The 17164-nt window shown below is 45.2% G+C and overlaps 1 protein-coding gene across 1 annotated transcript in view; it reads right to left on the bottom strand.

The window, feature by feature from the left end:
* LOC310789119 (echinoderm microtubule-associated protein-like 6) overlaps nucleotides 1–17164 on the bottom strand; it is a gene marked incomplete at both ends in the record, with an annotated part of 121385 nt that overhangs the window by 51065 nt on the left and 53156 nt on the right. Inside the window, 7 exons of the mRNA XM_083650714.1 lie at nucleotides 2335–2440; nucleotides 4410–4596; nucleotides 6615–6733; nucleotides 9871–9977; nucleotides 10564–10731; nucleotides 13406–13681; nucleotides 16565–16679. Coding sequence (XP_083506840.1) covers nucleotides 2335–2440; nucleotides 4410–4596; nucleotides 6615–6733; nucleotides 9871–9977; nucleotides 10564–10731; nucleotides 13406–13681; nucleotides 16565–16679 — 1078 coding nt within the window. The remainder of the gene's footprint in view (nucleotides 1–2334; nucleotides 2441–4409; nucleotides 4597–6614; nucleotides 6734–9870; nucleotides 9978–10563; nucleotides 10732–13405; nucleotides 13682–16564; nucleotides 16680–17164) is intronic.

Below are 17164 nucleotides of genomic sequence, written 5' to 3' on the forward strand. Positions count from 1 at the left end.
TGATAACAGTAATGTACAGTTTGCTGACGTCACCTAGTACTATCAAATTTCTACCCCATTTCAACCAATCATATCACGACATGCAGCTGTCAATCAAATCTTCATTTCAGGATCATTTTCTCTTCCACATTCCTATCCCATAAACTAACTACTAACTTGGCCAATTGTATGAAACATGAACAAAAAACAAAAACTATCATCTCTAAGAATGCAAAGAAATGTAACTGGCTCATTAAAACGCGCATTCCAGGAATATCGTATTTACAGAAATAGCGTGAATGGCGTGCGCTTGAGAGCGTGGTAGTCAGGGGTCGCCCCTCGGAGATTCCAGGCGGGCGGGCAGCACCCATGCATCGGATTGTCCGCTCGCTCCGCACGAAGCAGCTGGCTGCCTGGTACTCTGCAGATCCCACTCACGTAGCACGACAACAGGCTGAATCCCACTCGATTTGGGGGTGGAACACGCCATGATTGACCAATGCCAAAGCCAGTCGACAGAATTGTCAAATCAAATCATCGACACCGTATATGGTCCGCCTCTCAAATTCTTTTCAGTCTAAAACGGACTCAGACGGACGTGACGAACGGGTTCAACTCGACTTTAAGTAAAATATTCTAAAAGAATATGGATGATCTGCAGGATTTCCACCATTATATATTTAAGCAATATATCACGAGAGCAAGTGTGTTGTGTTGAATATATCACACTGATAAGCTGTTATCCCACGAGGCCGCAGGCCGAGTGGGATAACAGCTTATCAGTGTGATATATTTCACAACACACGCTGCTCGAGTGCTATATTGCTTTTATAAAAGGGTTCCAAGTATAATAATATAATAATAATAACACTATAAGTCCGACTGGCATTTTATTCTGATAGTCAGTTGAAACACTACTGAAGGCGGGACCTCTAGCAAGAAGATAGACGTGCGGGTGATTTGATTGGATCGTTCTGGAGACTGAAGTCGACATTGGCCAATCCTGGCGCTTGCTGAGAGCAAAGCCCGACCAGGGGCCGGTTGCACCAATGGCGGCGATTGAGCCAGAAAGACAGTCTGAATGAAATTTAATGTAACGTTCCCAATTCTATGTATTAACTTCTAAAAAACTAACGGCAACATTTTGGAAGGCTAAGCCACACAACTAGTTAGTTATAATCTAACGTCGTGCTTTCAAAGACAGCGAACTGGCGGTGTTACGACGAACACGGCTCAGTTGACCGCAGTTACGACGATGACGGTCAAAAAGGTCTCCGCGGAGATCTCTGTTACAGGCAGTTAAGACCAGTGTCAACCGGCCCCAGAGCCATATGCCGACACCAAGTAACGTACTTTTAGTAAGAGAGTTGCGCCATCATGCGTCCATAATGACTCATTGTACAAAGACTTGAAGGACTAGTGACCCTCCATACAGCAGATCAGGAGAAAGCTGTTTGGCTCGAGCTCAGCGCTGCCATTTAGTAAGAGAGTTGCCATGGCAACCAATAACCCATGGCCATGGGTTATTGAACTCGGTTACTGGAATTATACAATGGCTGTGAACCAATCAGATTGCTTGATTTGAGGTACCCATTTTATAATTGTTGTTTTACAGCGATAACTATTAGGCTGCATTCAGGTGCCGTGGGAATGTCCGCCGTCCAAGCGGGCTGCTTCCACATTACACAAGTCATGCTGTTTGGCAGAAGATGACTCACTGAACAAACGGTTCCAGAGGCTGCAGCTTTGACATGTGCTCTACAACCTGTGGGCTAGCTCAGGCTTTTACAGAGGAAGCTGCGGAGGTGATCCTGAAAGCTGTAGTTCCTCGAAGGGCCACTTGAGGCAGGACCCAAAAGGCAGTCATTCCCATTCACCCCCATGTTAAAATGCCCCACTTTGTAAAAGGGATTGAGCGTGTTTACAGAATCGACCGACACAGGGTTTTGGGCTGTATAGCTAATGTCACCTTTCATAACAACTGTACGGAGGGTGAACCTTTATATATAACTCACCTGTTTACAGTCAAATAGACCATAGAAAAGACTATGTTTTGGGGGTGATTGACAGGTCGGCCGTCCAGTGATCGCGCAGCTTGCCGATCACGGACCAATAGCAGGCGGAGATGGCAAAAACCCCAAGATGGCCACAGGCTACACTAGGCTTTAACATGCGAGTCTAAAATCCAACGGTAGGCTTCGTTCATATTTACTGACGTTGTCTACAACATACACACACGCACACACACACATGCACACGCACACGCACACACGCACACGCACACACGCACACACACACACACACACACACACACACACACACACACACACACACACACACACACACACACAGTACCTGAGAAGTCAAGCGCACACACTCCTCTCTGGTGGAATCCTTTCAGCAGGGACAGACACTTCAGAGTCTGGATGTCCCACACGTGGATGGCTGGGTCCCTCCCCACCTACAAACACACACACACACACACACACACACACACACACACACACACACACACACACACACACACACACACATACACACACACACACACACACACACAGAGTTAATTATTGATTTTAGGAAGAACTGTGACAAACCAAAAGCTAGCATCATACATGGTGTGGATGTTGAAATCGTAGAGACATACAAATATCTAGGAACAGTGTTCGACTCTCAACTCAAGTTTGAGGCGAACACAGAGTCTATTGTCAAGCGTGGTCAGCAAAGAATCCACTTAATGCGGAAGCTCAGTTCCTTTAATGTCTGTGACACCATTCTTTGTAATTTTTATCAATCTTTTATTGAAAGTCTTTTAACTTTTTCATTTATTTGCTGGTTCAACGTGTTGTCTGTGAAGGACAGGAATAGCCTAAACGCTATAGTCAAGGTCTGCTCCAGGATTATTGGAGTCCAGCAGAATAACCTGTGCTCCATCTGGGAGAAACGTGTGGTACAGAAGGCAAAAAAGATCATAAGACAATCTAGCCACATTTTGTCCAGTGAATTTGCTCTGATGCCCTCAGGCCGGCGCTACCATGCGCCCCCTAGGAGAACTGACCGGTACTCCAAGTCTTTCTTTCCTTCAGCTGTCAGGCTGTTAAACACAGACAGTAGTCATTTTAAGTGAATGCCTTCACTCATACAGTATGAGCGCACAACAGGCTGTACGTATCCTGTCTGTGACGAACAGGTTAGGCTTGCTCATACATATATATATTTTATTTTTATTTTTTATACATGTTCTCATGTCTTTACATATAGAAATATATGTATACTTTTTATTTCTTGTTCATGTTTATATGAGTCTGATCTGTTATCTCTGACATTATTTGTTTGTTTATTTGTTTGTTTATGTCATGTCATGCTGTTACGTTACGTCCTGTCATGTCTGAAGTTTGTAGCTCACTGTGAGCTTTGAAGGTATTGGGTAGGCTGTGAAACTGAATTGCCCTTCTGGGATTAATAAAAGTTGTCTGTCTGTCTGAACACACACACACACACACACACACACACACACACACACACACACACACACACACACACACACACACACACACATTCAAACCGCATATAACCCCTCCTAATACTTAACACAGCTCTTAAATGTAATGCTGCAATGTGAAATATTTGGTCACATGAACCAAACTAATAGGGGGAAGCCCTTCACCTCCTGCCACCGTCCTCCATTGGAAAACAATGCAGTGCACTTTCCTTTGCCTTTATCTACATTGAGAATTGAAATGAGCCTGACATGGTTTGAAAGCTACTGGCAGACTGGGGTACATCACCCAAATCTGTGTGACATTGGTAATGTTAGCTCAAATGCTAACCGTGTCATGCACATGACTGGAGAATGCTAAAACCAGTAGCGCCATACCTGGGAGGCAGGCCTATAGTTAAAAAAAAAAGCAGGATGTAGGTGGTCTAACTGTCAGACCTGGGAATATCAATATTCATTCATAATCTAGCTTGTTAGTAGTGGATTATATTCAAGCTTTCTTGATAGATTTGGTAGTTTATTCCATGGCAGCAAAACTGCACCTCGGGGGGCAGACTCAACGCTAGCCTACAGTGACTCACTATCGCCTCTTGAGGTACAAGTGGAATTACAAGACAGGACGGGCCGCGGCTAGCTGTTAGCACGCTAATCTCAGTATTTCATTATCACTGCACCACAATATATAGATGGCTTTGGCATGTGTCTGTTATTTCTTCAAACTCTATTGATAATTTTAGTTTGTTGTTGAATGTTTTAAACTAAAATTGTAACAAAGAAATCACGTGTAAAACGCCTCCCTCTCCGATTAGCGGACATAATAATTCATAGACATTGATATTCTCGAGCCCGGGTTTCATAACAATTAGTGACCAATATTGACGTGTTGTGTGTGCGCGTGTGTGTGTGCGTGTGCGTGTGTGTGCGCGCACACCTGTCCGGTGGCAGCGTAGTCTCTGGTCGGGTGCGTGCTGAGGCAGATGATGTCATCGTCGTGGCCCAGGTAGAAGCGCTGGCTGTGCGTCTGGCGGTTGTAGACCACGCCCACCGCCGCCACGTGGAACAGCACCTCCCCCGCTGCGCTGTAGAACAGGTTGTTCCTGCAGTCATACCCACGGTATCTGCACACACACACACACACACACACACAAACGACACACACGCACACACACACACGCGCACACGCACACGCACGCACACGCAAGCACACGCGCACACACGCACATGCACACACACACACACACACACACACACACACACACACACGCGCACACACACACAGAGTTATTTTCAGATTGTCAGCCTGTTTTGATGCTAATCTTTTGGCAGCTTGTCTCTACAGAGCTCTCAATAGTTTTAATTAATCCACAGGGACGCTGTGTGTGTGTGTGTGTGTGTGTGTGTGTGTGTGTGTGTGTGTGTGTGTGTGTGTGTGTGTGAGGGGGGGGAGGGTGTTCATTATTTTATACATTGTTGGAAGAGCAGGCTCACTGAAAGACACGTGCCCCCCCCCCCCACACACACACGCGCGCACGCACACACACACACACACACACACACACACACACACACACACACACACACACACACACACACACACACACACACACACACACACACACACACACACACACACACACCTCTGTGGATTAATGAGAGCTATTTGAGAGCCACTGTGTAGGAAGTAAAGGAAAGCAGGAAGTGAGAAGATGTCAGGGAGGAAGCAGTATTTAGAATAGCAGCAAGGAAGAAGGATGGAAGGAACAAAGCAAGGGAGCGAAGAAAGGAAGAATTTAAAAGTAGGCTATTACCATATATGTAAGAATTGTGAAGCAATTTACATGAATACTTTTTTACTGCCAATGATTGACCTAACTTAAAAAGATCTGACTTTCTCCATTGCTGCATAACACAGCCTGTGGGCTGATGTCTATGTGAAGGACTGTTTCTGTGCGGTGCCCAGCGAGCTAACGCTGCTTTAGAGATGGAGTTCGCTCTCATCAACAAACGAGCCAACACAACAAAAAGTCCACCTGAGCACACGAATTGACGTTTTGACTGGATCTGATTGGCTGAAGAAGTGGATTTGGCTACGCTGATTGGCTGAAGGAGTTGTCTGTTAAGGCAAACACTCCCACCGGCTTGGAGTCGAGACTGATGCGTTGAGTGAAACAGGGTGTGAGATGATGTTCAGGATGGTTTTAACCAGGCTACATCTAAACCTGCCAAACCAGCAATATGTGACCGACATTGGGGAAAAGCCAACATTGTGCTTTCAATTCAGGGAGGGACCTTAGCTTGCTGTTTCAGCTTGTATACAGTAGCTTGTTGTGTTAGCTTCTTACCATGAACCTGTCTGAAGGACTGATACCACTGTGTTGTTACCAATAAACGGCTGGTAGGAGCCAAAGTGACTGTGACAATTATATTGTGATATTGTGGTTTTAGCTGGCTAATGTCAGATTGCTTACTAACCCAGACAAATTGCTATCCAGCTAATATAGCTAGCCAATTTACCAGCCAGATCAGCCCCTAGACTAGAGTCTGGATGAATTAGCTTGTGTGGATAACACCCACTAATTCGTCCATACTCTGGCTGGTCTGGCTGGTAAATTGGCTAGGTTGCCATTTGCAAATTTTACAATTTTGTTATAATTTCATAAAAATGTATAATGTTACGAAACAACCAACGTGCACATACATGACATCACTGTTTTGGTTGCTCACACTGACAGAGTGCGAGCGTGAGCATTGCAACAGCCAGGCTGACGACTGCAGTGACCCTAACGGCCACCGGTGTCATTAATGAGAAAGAATTTCTGATTCTACCTTTAATAAAGGAGGGATGAAGGCAGAGAAGAAGTAAAAGGAGAGGCAGGGAAAAGGAATGAAACAAGGAAGGCAGGGATGGAAACTGGAGATGAAGGAAGCTATTGCAACCTTCACTCCATTCTGGTTCACATGCATAAACGCACACACACTACCTCTCTTATCTGTGCATTTTACACACACACACACACGCACGCACGCACGCGCACACACACACACACACACACACACACACACACACACACACACACACAAACACATGCACACACACACACACACACACACACACACACACACACACTGGTAGTACCCGTGGACAAACTGCAGGCGGAGGCCCTGCTCCGGTCCTCTCTGCCTCTTCAGAGACCCGACCTGCTGCTTCTTCTCTCTGCTCTGCTGCCGCAACTGAGGCAGGTCCTCTTTATACACCTACACACACACACACACACACACACACACACACACACACACACACACACACACACACACACACACACACACGCACACACACACACACATGCACAATTATTAATCAGAAGGACCTGCGTGACAAACAGGAAGCCACAGTCCAAAAGGAGCACGACAAAGTCATATCAAGTCATGAAGAGAGTCAAATGTGGATGCTACGAATGCCGACTAGCTGCTGCTTTAAAGTGACGTGTGATCGGGGAGGGAGGGAGGAGGTTATGTCAATGGGGGGGGACTCTGGCCTGTTGTTGGGCCGGCTGTGGTGGGGGGATATTGGGGGGGGGAGGGGTGGTAGAGTCCTTGTTGATGAGGCCGATAGCAGTTGGGAAGAAGCTGTTCTTGTGACGAGAGGTTTTCTCAGTCTCTTGTGGGGGGGGGGGCATTTCAAAGAGTTTGTGTGTGAGTTGTCCGGGGTGGGAGGGGACGTCGGCCATGATTTTCCGATTTCCGATTTTAAGACTAAATATGTAGGGCATTTTCCCCCCCAAAAATGTTTTAATCCCGTTTTCATACCCCATTAGTGCTAAATTTTAATTTATTTATCCTGGTTGCTGCTCCACCCTCTGTCTGGGGAGAGCCGATCTGGGGAGAGCGGAAACTGGCTCCATGCTTCCTCCGAGACATGGGCAGTTAGCCAGCCGCTTCTTTTCACCTGACAGGGGAAGCTTCACCGGTAGGACATAGCACGTGGGAGGATCACGCTATTCCAACGAGTTCCCCTCCCTCCGAACAGGCGCCCCGTACGACCAGAGGAGGCGCCACTTCAGCGACCAGGATATTGCATGTTTTGTTCTAGGACTTTTCAATGCAATATGGTTTTGATAGGATAACAACTTGGTAGGAGCATCATGAGTTTGATTTCTATAATCGGTTTAATCATTCCAAATTTAATCCTTTCATACAAATTCAGAAAACTTAAATTCAGTCATCTGCTGGAACAAATCTCATCACTTTCAATCTAGCTCATTTACACAAACACAAGATCTCAAGACTTTAAGAAACATTTTCCAAGTCATCAAAGTACAAGTCAGAGTCAAGTCCCGAGTCACCAGAACCCAAGTCAAGTCTCAAGTCTTCTCTTCATTCATCAAGTCACATCTCAGTCCAGGTCATGTGACTCGAGTCCCCACCTCTGGTTCCCTGCAATAGAATCAGTAGAGAGACGATGGATCATTCTCACACACACACACACACACACACACACACACACACACACACACACACACACACCGTTGCGGCGCCCGACAACGGTAGTCACGGCGACAGCTTCCAGGCAGCGGCTGGCGACGGAGATAAGGCATGTTTCTGGATTGCCATGGCGACCGCACAGACCCTGGCTGATGGAGCTGATATAGCAGAGTCTCCATCAGAACACTGAAATATTCTGTGTGACTCCAGGAAACTCTTTTAGCGCTGCACAGATCCATTGTAGGAAGCAATGGGCTGTTGTCAAATGACTTTTAACCATCATTTTACTATTTTTTTTTTTTTTACCATTTATTGATTGATTGATTGATTGATTCAAGATTCAAGATTCAAGATTTTTATTGTCACTCCATGGTACAAGTATCACGTGTGAAATTCTTGTGCTGTGGACTCTGTTTACAACATAGTACAAATATAACAGGGCATATGAGTGCAAAAACAACAAGAGACACAACAAGCAATAAGGCAGTATAGTGATAAGACAAGTGGCATATTCACTGCACATAGGTGCACATGTCCTGGGCATACTTTAGCCGTGCTTAAACATTTTAAATTCGGCGTATTTGACATACAGGTGCAAATAGCATATTCCTTATTAAACATACAATTAAACTCTGCGTTTTAAATTCGGCGTATTTGACATACAGGTGCAAATAGCATATTCCTTATTAAACATACAATTAAACATTAGACATACGTAATGGTAGCAGCTACAGTACGGTACAGTACGGCTGCTGCACTATTTGTGTATGTTAAGGAGTCTAGTGGCCTGCGGGAAGAAACTGTTCCTCAAGCGATTTGTGCGTGCTTTTGGAACCCTGTATCTTCTCCCTGAGGGTAACAGGGAGAACAGGCTGTTCAATTGATTGATTGATTGATTGATTGATTGATTAATTGATTGATTAATTCATTCATTGACTACTTTATTTTGGGTTAGGGTTAGGGTTGCGCACTCATTTCTACCGATGAGCTTTGCGCGCCCTTCTGAGCATGCGCAGTAGAACAAGCGGCGCGGGGCACCCAGTGGGTTAGCTCGCGCTTTGGCAGAGGAAGCCGCAGAAGTGATACTGAAAGCTGCACTTCCTCGAATGGCCACTTGAGGCTGTATCCAAAAGGGAGTCGTTCCCTGTTCACTCCCATGTTAAAATGCCCGACTTTGTAACAGGATTGAGCATGTTTACAACCTGCTTTAAAACACGGTTTTGGGCCTGTATAGCTAATTTCACCTTTCAGAACAATTGTACGAGATATATAACTTGCCGGTTTAGAGTAAAATAAGAAAAAATAAATAAAAAAAGATCATATATACGGAAGATGAACACTCCAACTTACTTCCTTGACAGCTAGATCCACATTTTTCTTCTCGCCAATTCTCAATGGCTTCCTTGTTTTGCTCAGGAGCACAAAAAAACTTTCATTGGCGATTTGTTGTCTGCGCAGCCCCACCACACAACTATGTTTAATTCAAGGAACATGACGCTGGTGTATGGGAGTGAATGGAGCGCTTTCCCCTGTGATGGGCGTGGCCTATTTCATGCAGTGTCTCTATACGACGGTGGGCTGATAAGTATGTTTGACTTAACGTCTCGTCATTCTGGATCAAAGTCAAGGCTAAATATCATGAGATAACACAAAAGCATCATTAATCATATTTCTCCCATCACTGCTCGATGATGGTACAGTCTTGTCTTGTTGCAGACAGCCCAGGGTGACTTACAATGTTTTATATGCAAGGTTTTATATTATGCAAGTTGATGGGAGGAAAATACACACCGTGTGTCTAATATCCATCGTTTGAAACGATGTGTTATGTGTAGCCCCGCCCCCCAACCCCCCCCACACCCATCTCGCCATGGCAAGCACACAGGTAGATCACACCTGCTGAGTCGTACCTGTCGTTCGTAGTTGATCTGTGTTTCCTGTTCAATGTCAGAGTCAAGCTCCGGCACGTCCGACGCATCACTGTCTGACTCTTCACTGTTAGAGTCCCCATGACAGTCTATAGGAGAGAGAGAGGGAGAGAGAGAGAGAGAGAGAGAGAGAGAGAGAGAGAGAGAGGGATGGAATTCTTTTTCTGAAATGTTGTTTAATTGATGATTAATCTCTTAACTAATTGTTTGTTAACTGACGCCCTTGGGGAGGGAGAGAGAGAGAGATGGGAGAGAGAGGGGGAGAGAGAGAGAGATGGGAGAGAGAGGGGGAGAGAGAGAGAGATGGGGGGGGGAGAGAGAGAGATGGGGGGAGAGAGAGAGAGATGGGGGGGAGAGAAAGAGAGATGGGGGGAGAGAGAGAGGGGAGAGAGAGAGAGAGATGGGGAGAGAGAGAGAGAGATGGGGAGAGAGAGAGAGATGGGGGAGAGAAAGAGAGAGAGAGAGATGGGGGGGAGAGAGAGAGAGATGGGAGAGAGAGAGAGGGGGGAGAGAGAGAGAGAGAGATGGGGAGAGAGAGAGAGATGGGGGAGAGAAAGAGAGAGAGAGAGATGGGGGAGAGAGAGAGAGAGGAAGACAGAGAGAGGGAGAGGAAGACAGAGAGAACGCATGTACTTTTCTCTGCTGTATTCGGCTCTCCTCCACTCTGAGTCGTACCTTGTGTGTTGGTGTCTGGCACTCCGTTCATGCCTCCCTCAGGCAGGAACCTCCACTGGAAGAGGGCGTGGTCGGCCCCGCCCGTCGTCAGCACCCACTGCAGGTCATGTGACCAGCGGACGTTGGTCACATGGGCTGAGTGTCCGATGTACTTCTTGAATTTGGCTCCTTGGAGGAAAACGCACAAGATCTACATTTAGGATCAAATTGACCTTTACGTTGGAGAAAGAGAGAGAGGAGGACAGAAAGAGATGAAAGACTTTATAGACCAAATCACCGTGACGTCACCATGTAAACAACATTACTTCCGCGTACCACTTTGGGAAGGCGGCAGGTTTAAATGTGCGTTTTGTCAAATAAATGCTGTCAAACCCTCTTGTTGTTTTCGGCCGACTACTTTCAATTGAAATGTTCAAACGGTTGGTAAACATGCTTGTCCGACGTATCTAGCCATTCTTCTGTGTTTGTTTTATGTAGTGTTAGCTAGCTAATAACGTGTTTACAACTGTCAAACTCGCTGTTTTTTTGCAGACTCGTTAACGACAGAGCTACTGACGCCACGTTAATTTAATTTAGCTTCAAGTCTACTCTGGTCTGGTCCAACAGGTAAATTAGCTAGTCTGGTCTCCACTAATGTTAGTGAAAGTGTTGTTATGAATGATATTAAACAACAACACAACACGAACGAACCATTTCCAGCCTTACAACTCGTTATATAAGGATTTTTCCGAAATGTCTATGGAGAAAATGAATGGGGAACCCTCTTCCGGGCCTGGGAACGTCACAGAAAGTTATGTGACTGTTGAGCTCTATAAGACCTAGTAATCCAACAGTCCAACGATAAGACTTATCGTTGCCTCAGCGCTGCACAAGGATTCCCCCAGGTCATGACGTTAGCCCTATTATATTACTTATAATATAACCCTAACCCTAACCCCAGGCCATGACGTTAGCCCTATTATATTACTTATAATATAACCCTAACCCTAACCCCAGGCCATGACGTTAGCCCTATTATATTACTTATAATATAACCCTAACCCTAACCCCAGGCCATGACGTTAGCCCTATTATATTACAATATCAGGCCATGACGTTAGCCCTATTATATTACAATAAGGCCATGACGTTAGCCCTATTATATTACTTATAATATAACCCTAACCCTAACCCCAGGCCATGACGTTAGCCCTATTATATTACTTATAATATAACCCTAACCCTAACCCCAGGCCATGACGTTAGCCCTATTATATTACTTATAATATAACCCTAACCCTAACCCCAGGCCATGACGTTAGCCCTATTATATTACAATATCAGGCCATGACGTTAGCCCTATTATATTACAATATCAGGCCATGACGTTAGCCCTATTATATTACTTATAATATAACCCTAACCCTAACCCCAGGCCATGACGTTAGCCCTATTATAACAAGGATTCCCCCAGGCCATGACGTTAGCCCTATTATATTACTTATAATATAACCCTAACCCTAACCCCAGGCCATGACGTTAGCCCTATTATAACAAGGATTCCCCCAGGCCATGACGTTAGCCCTATTATATTACAATATCAGGCCATGACGTTAGCTCTATTATATTACTTATATCAGGCCATGACGTTAGCCCTATTATATTACAATAAGGCCATGACGTTAGCCCTATTATATTACTTATAATATAACCCTAACCCTAACCCCAGGCCATGACGTTAGCCCTATTATATTACTTATAATATAACCCTAACCCTAACCCCAGGCCATGACGTTAGCCCTATTATATTACTTATAATATAACCCTAACCCTAACCCCAGGCCATGACGTTAGCCCTATTATATTACTTATAATATAACCCTAACCCTAACCCCAGGCCATGACGTTAGCCCTATTATATTACTTATAATATAACCCTAACCCTAACCCCAGGCCATGACGTTAGCCCTATTATATTACTTATATAATAACCAGGCCATGACGTTAGCTCTATTATATTACTTATATCAGGCCATGACGTTAGCCCTATTATATTACAATAAGGCCATGACGTTAGCCCTATTATATTACTTATAATATAACCCTAACCCTAACCCCAGGCCATGACGTTAGCCCTATTATATTACTTATAATATAACCCTAACCCTAACCCCAGGCCATGACGTTAGGCCTATTATATTACTTATAATATAACCCTAACCCTAACCCCAGGCCATGACGTTAGCCCTATTATATTACTTATAATATAACCCTAACCCTAACCCCAGGCCATGACGTTAGGCCTATTATATTACTTATAATATAACCCTAACCCTAACCCCAGGCCATGACGTTAGCCCTATTATATTACTTATAATATAACCCTAACCCTAACCCCAGGCCATGACGTTAGCCCTATTATATTACTTATAATATAACCCTAACCCTAACCCCAGGCCATGACGTTAGCCCTATTATATTACAATATTGCTCTAAGCAAGTGATGGCTCTGCCACCTACACCTCCCATAGACACATAGAAATAAACCTATATAAAAGCAGACAGACGGGCAGGCAGGCAGGCACACACACAGGCAGACAGACAGACAGGCAGGCAGGCAGGCACACAGGCAGACAGACAGACAGGCAGGCAGGCAGGCACACAGGCAGACAGACAGACAGACAGACAGACAGACAGGCAGACAGGCAGGCAGGCAAACAGTCAGACAGACAGGCAGGCAGTCAGACAGACAGGCAGGCAGGCAGGCAGGCAGGCAGGCAAACAGTCAGACAGACAGGCAAACAGTCAGACAGACAGGCAGACAGACAGACAGACAGGCAGACAGGCAGACAGGCAGACAGACCTTTCCTGAGGCAGGGGAAGCGGTAGAGCTTGACGAGGCCATGCTGGTCCCCAGTAGCGAGCACAGCGGCGGCGTGGTTAGCGTCCGCGGCCTGGTTAGTGGTGGAGGAGTGGTTAGCGTCCGCGGCGCGGTTAGCGTGGTTAGCGTGCACGGCGTTGACCTCGCTGCGGGCGCAGTATTTGGGCCAGATCCCGCTGACCTCTGACCCCAGCACACAGCTCCACGACGCCCAGCGCTGACCCTTCACCTCCTCCTCCCTGAGCCCCGGCTTCCCCACTGCAGAGGAGAGAGGAGGTGCGAGAAAAGGAGTCACTTTGTGTTTGTGTGTGTGTGTGTGTGTGTGTGTGTGTGTGTGTGTGTATGTGTGTGTGTGTGTGTGTGTGTGTGTGTGTGTGTATGTGTGTGTGTGTGTGTGTGTGTGTGTGTGTGTGTGTGTGTGCATGAGTGTGTGTGTGTGTGTGTGTGTGTGTGTGTGTGTGTGTGTGTGTGTGTGTGTGTGTGTGTGTGTGTACAGTATGTGTCTGTTCAAGGACCCTAATTTAGTCCGCATTAGATAACTGATAACTGTGTAATATCTGATATATCTATCTGCATGAGTCTTTGTTTATACATGTGGCTTATTTATACATATACTGTACATACATATTTTTTTCATACACTTATTATTGTATATACACTGTAGTACAGTAGTTAATGTAAATGTTTAATGCACCCCGGTCCTTTGTTTATGCCTGGGCATACCTTTTTGTGTGTGTGAGTACAGTATATTGAGAGTTAAGCAAACCGGAGCTAATTTCCTTGTATGTGTACATACTTGGCCAATAAAGCTGATTCTGATTCTGATTAGGGCGGACCCACATTTAATGAGATTTTGCCTCTCGGACCCAAATCTGACCAAATTTCTATTGGTCAATCAATCAATCAATCAACTTTATTGCCGGACTCAGGTCCCTAAAAAAACACATAAAAAGAGACACAAGACAAATGTACAACTACACCGATACAAACAGGCTCTTCAGCCAGTGCTCCCTAAGCCTGGCTGTGTATCGGCAACAGCTCATCATTCTACTGGTCAGATACGATCTTGTCCAGAATTCCATGACTGTCTGTATTATACTGTAGGCAGACAGATAGCAGTGAAATCATGATGAAAATAGTCATTGTAAAATGACAAAAATAATGACGTTTAACAACTCAGCAGTTTGCTGGGAACCCCCTGGAATGCCCTCAAGGCCGCCTGGTGGTCCCCGGACCCCATGTTGAGAACCACTGCACAACACACAACAACAATAAATCATGTCATGTCTTGAATAATCCCTCCTGGACAACGTCTCGCACCCACGCCATGACGAGCTGGTCGAGCACAGGAGCACTTCCAGTGCAAGACTGACTCCACCCAGATGTCCCAGAGGGCGTCCCAGGAAGTCATTCCTGCCTGTGGTCATCAGACACTCAGAGCATCAGACACTCTGAGTCAGTAAATAACAGCCTTGGACTCACTCCACCTGTCTACTAATCAAAAACCCACTTTTGATATTGTACTGCATATCTGACGCAATAAAACTCTATGCGCAATAACTGCTAAATACTGCAAATTGTGCAATAATCAATAATCCACACTGTTACAGATGTTCATTTTACTGGATGGACCTAATGCTAATATTACTATAACTCACACTGCTGTATCAACCCGATCTCCAAAAAAATCGTAAAATAGCAACGTTTGTGGACAAACGTTGCTATTTTACGATGTCGGCTAAGAAATTGTAAAATGGGAACGTATGCGTCTACAGCGGTGGGCGGGGTTTGGGCGTGTTTTACGGAGATTTTCTGTTTCTAACCCCTCCCCCTACTCTAATCCTCACCCTAACCACTCGGAACGTTAATATTTTACGTTTTTCGAGCCGAAATTGTAAAATAGCAACGTTGGTCCATATCGTTGGTATTATACGTTTTTCTAAGAGACTGTGTTGGCTGTATAGAATAATTTTATGTACCTCACATGTTTCACTTTTTACTCAATGGTACTTGATAAGGATTGTTGGAGAAGGCAGATATTATTTGTGCCACTTTATTGTATAATGTAGGCTACTTAACTTCTATTTGATTCTTTTTATGGTCTATTCCTATGCTTCTTATGTCTCTATGTTGATATTTTTCCCTACCTGATGTGTGAGCAACTGTAGTATGACTCAATTTCCCCCCGGGATCAATAACGTTTTTCTGATTCTGATCATTGAGAAAAATAAATAACTTAGCAACTCGTCCACTAAATCACGAATAAAACCGGGATGGATAGGCCAAAAACAATACTATTCCTTGTGTCAGAACAATCTTAACTTTTTGTTCAAACAAAACTTGGTTATGAATTATGTGTGTTAATGGGAAAGTTAATGGCGGGCAGTCGGGAGAAACAGATTCTGGTTGGGCCAATCTGCTCCAACACAGCTTTAATTACACCCTCACCATGGGGCTGTGTGTGTGTGTGTGTGTGTGTGTGTGTGTGTGTGTGTGTGTGTGTGTGTGTCATCATCTTTTCCTTTTCTTCTTCCTTCTGTCCTTCCTTCTTTCTCTCGCTCCCTAACACAACGTTTCCATCAGTACGTCGTCTTAACATATTTTTGGACTGGAGCGCACCAGCGGCGCTAGCCCTACAAGCGTAATGTCGCTGACTGAGTGATCAAGTTACGCCATTGGTCGGCCGTGGCACGTAGCACAACCATACAGTTGGCGCATGCGCAGCACTTTAAGCACTGCTAGTTAGACCAGTAGAGTCTGATAGCTACAGATCGCTAGCTGCTAACCGTTAGCTACAGTACAGATCGTTAGCCGATAACATTTGCTACAGATGGCTAGTGGTCACCACAGCTGTTCCCAAAATCTGATCCTGAAAATCGACCAATGTTGTCGTTGTCCTTGTGAGGACAGCTGCTTAGCACCGAAGAATAGTTCTTTATGTGCAGGGAGCTCAGACAGTGATCAGACAGAGAAAACAGACCTGAGCAGACCTGGTACAGCACTGTGGCAATGCAATGAAAACAATAACCCACCCAACCGACTAATAACCCACTAAACCAAATAACCAACCACCCAACTAACTAACCAACCAACCACATGAACACCTGAGAGAGAGAGAGAGAGAGAGTGAGAGAAACTCACTGGGCATGCGGTAGAAGAGGCGTTCTCCAGCGCCGTCGTTGGTCTGGAGGACTTTGCTGTCCAGAGACCAGTCGAGATGAGTGATGAAACTGCTGGATTTACTGCACTCTCCCACCTGGAGAGTTAAGGAGGTTGACAAGGTCAGGTCAATTCTGAGATCCAGACTGCTTCATTAGAATGTGATTTCCAAGGTAATGACATCGTCGTGACAGGAGAAACTCAAACGAAACTCCTGCATGTTCGTAAAGAACCTTCGTAATGCCAGCTATCGTGTTTACATTGGTTTTAGGAGCTTGCCACTCAGTAATGGTTTGTTTTCTAACATTTCTGAGTTCCTCGACATTCAGACAGAGAGGAAATTGTGCCCTAAATAGATAGAGTGCTGCTTGAAGTTAACAGGCTTTAGATTTACTGTGTCAGCTCAATTTCTTGTGCAAGTTGAAAATGTCAGCTTGTGTAAAAAGTTTCCATCTCAATTTGTGCCACCTAGTTTTGGATCCATCTCAGCTTTTACCTCCTTCCATTGACTTTACATGGATTTGTGCCGCCTTTCGTCTCCCCCCCCTCCTCCCTGCATTCTGTCTGAACTTTCTCTGAGTG

Source organism: Poromitra crassiceps, assembly GCF_964638095.1.
Source record: "Poromitra crassiceps genome assembly, chromosome: 14".
NCBI lineage: Eukaryota > Metazoa > Chordata > Actinopteri > Beryciformes > Melamphaidae > Poromitra > Poromitra crassiceps.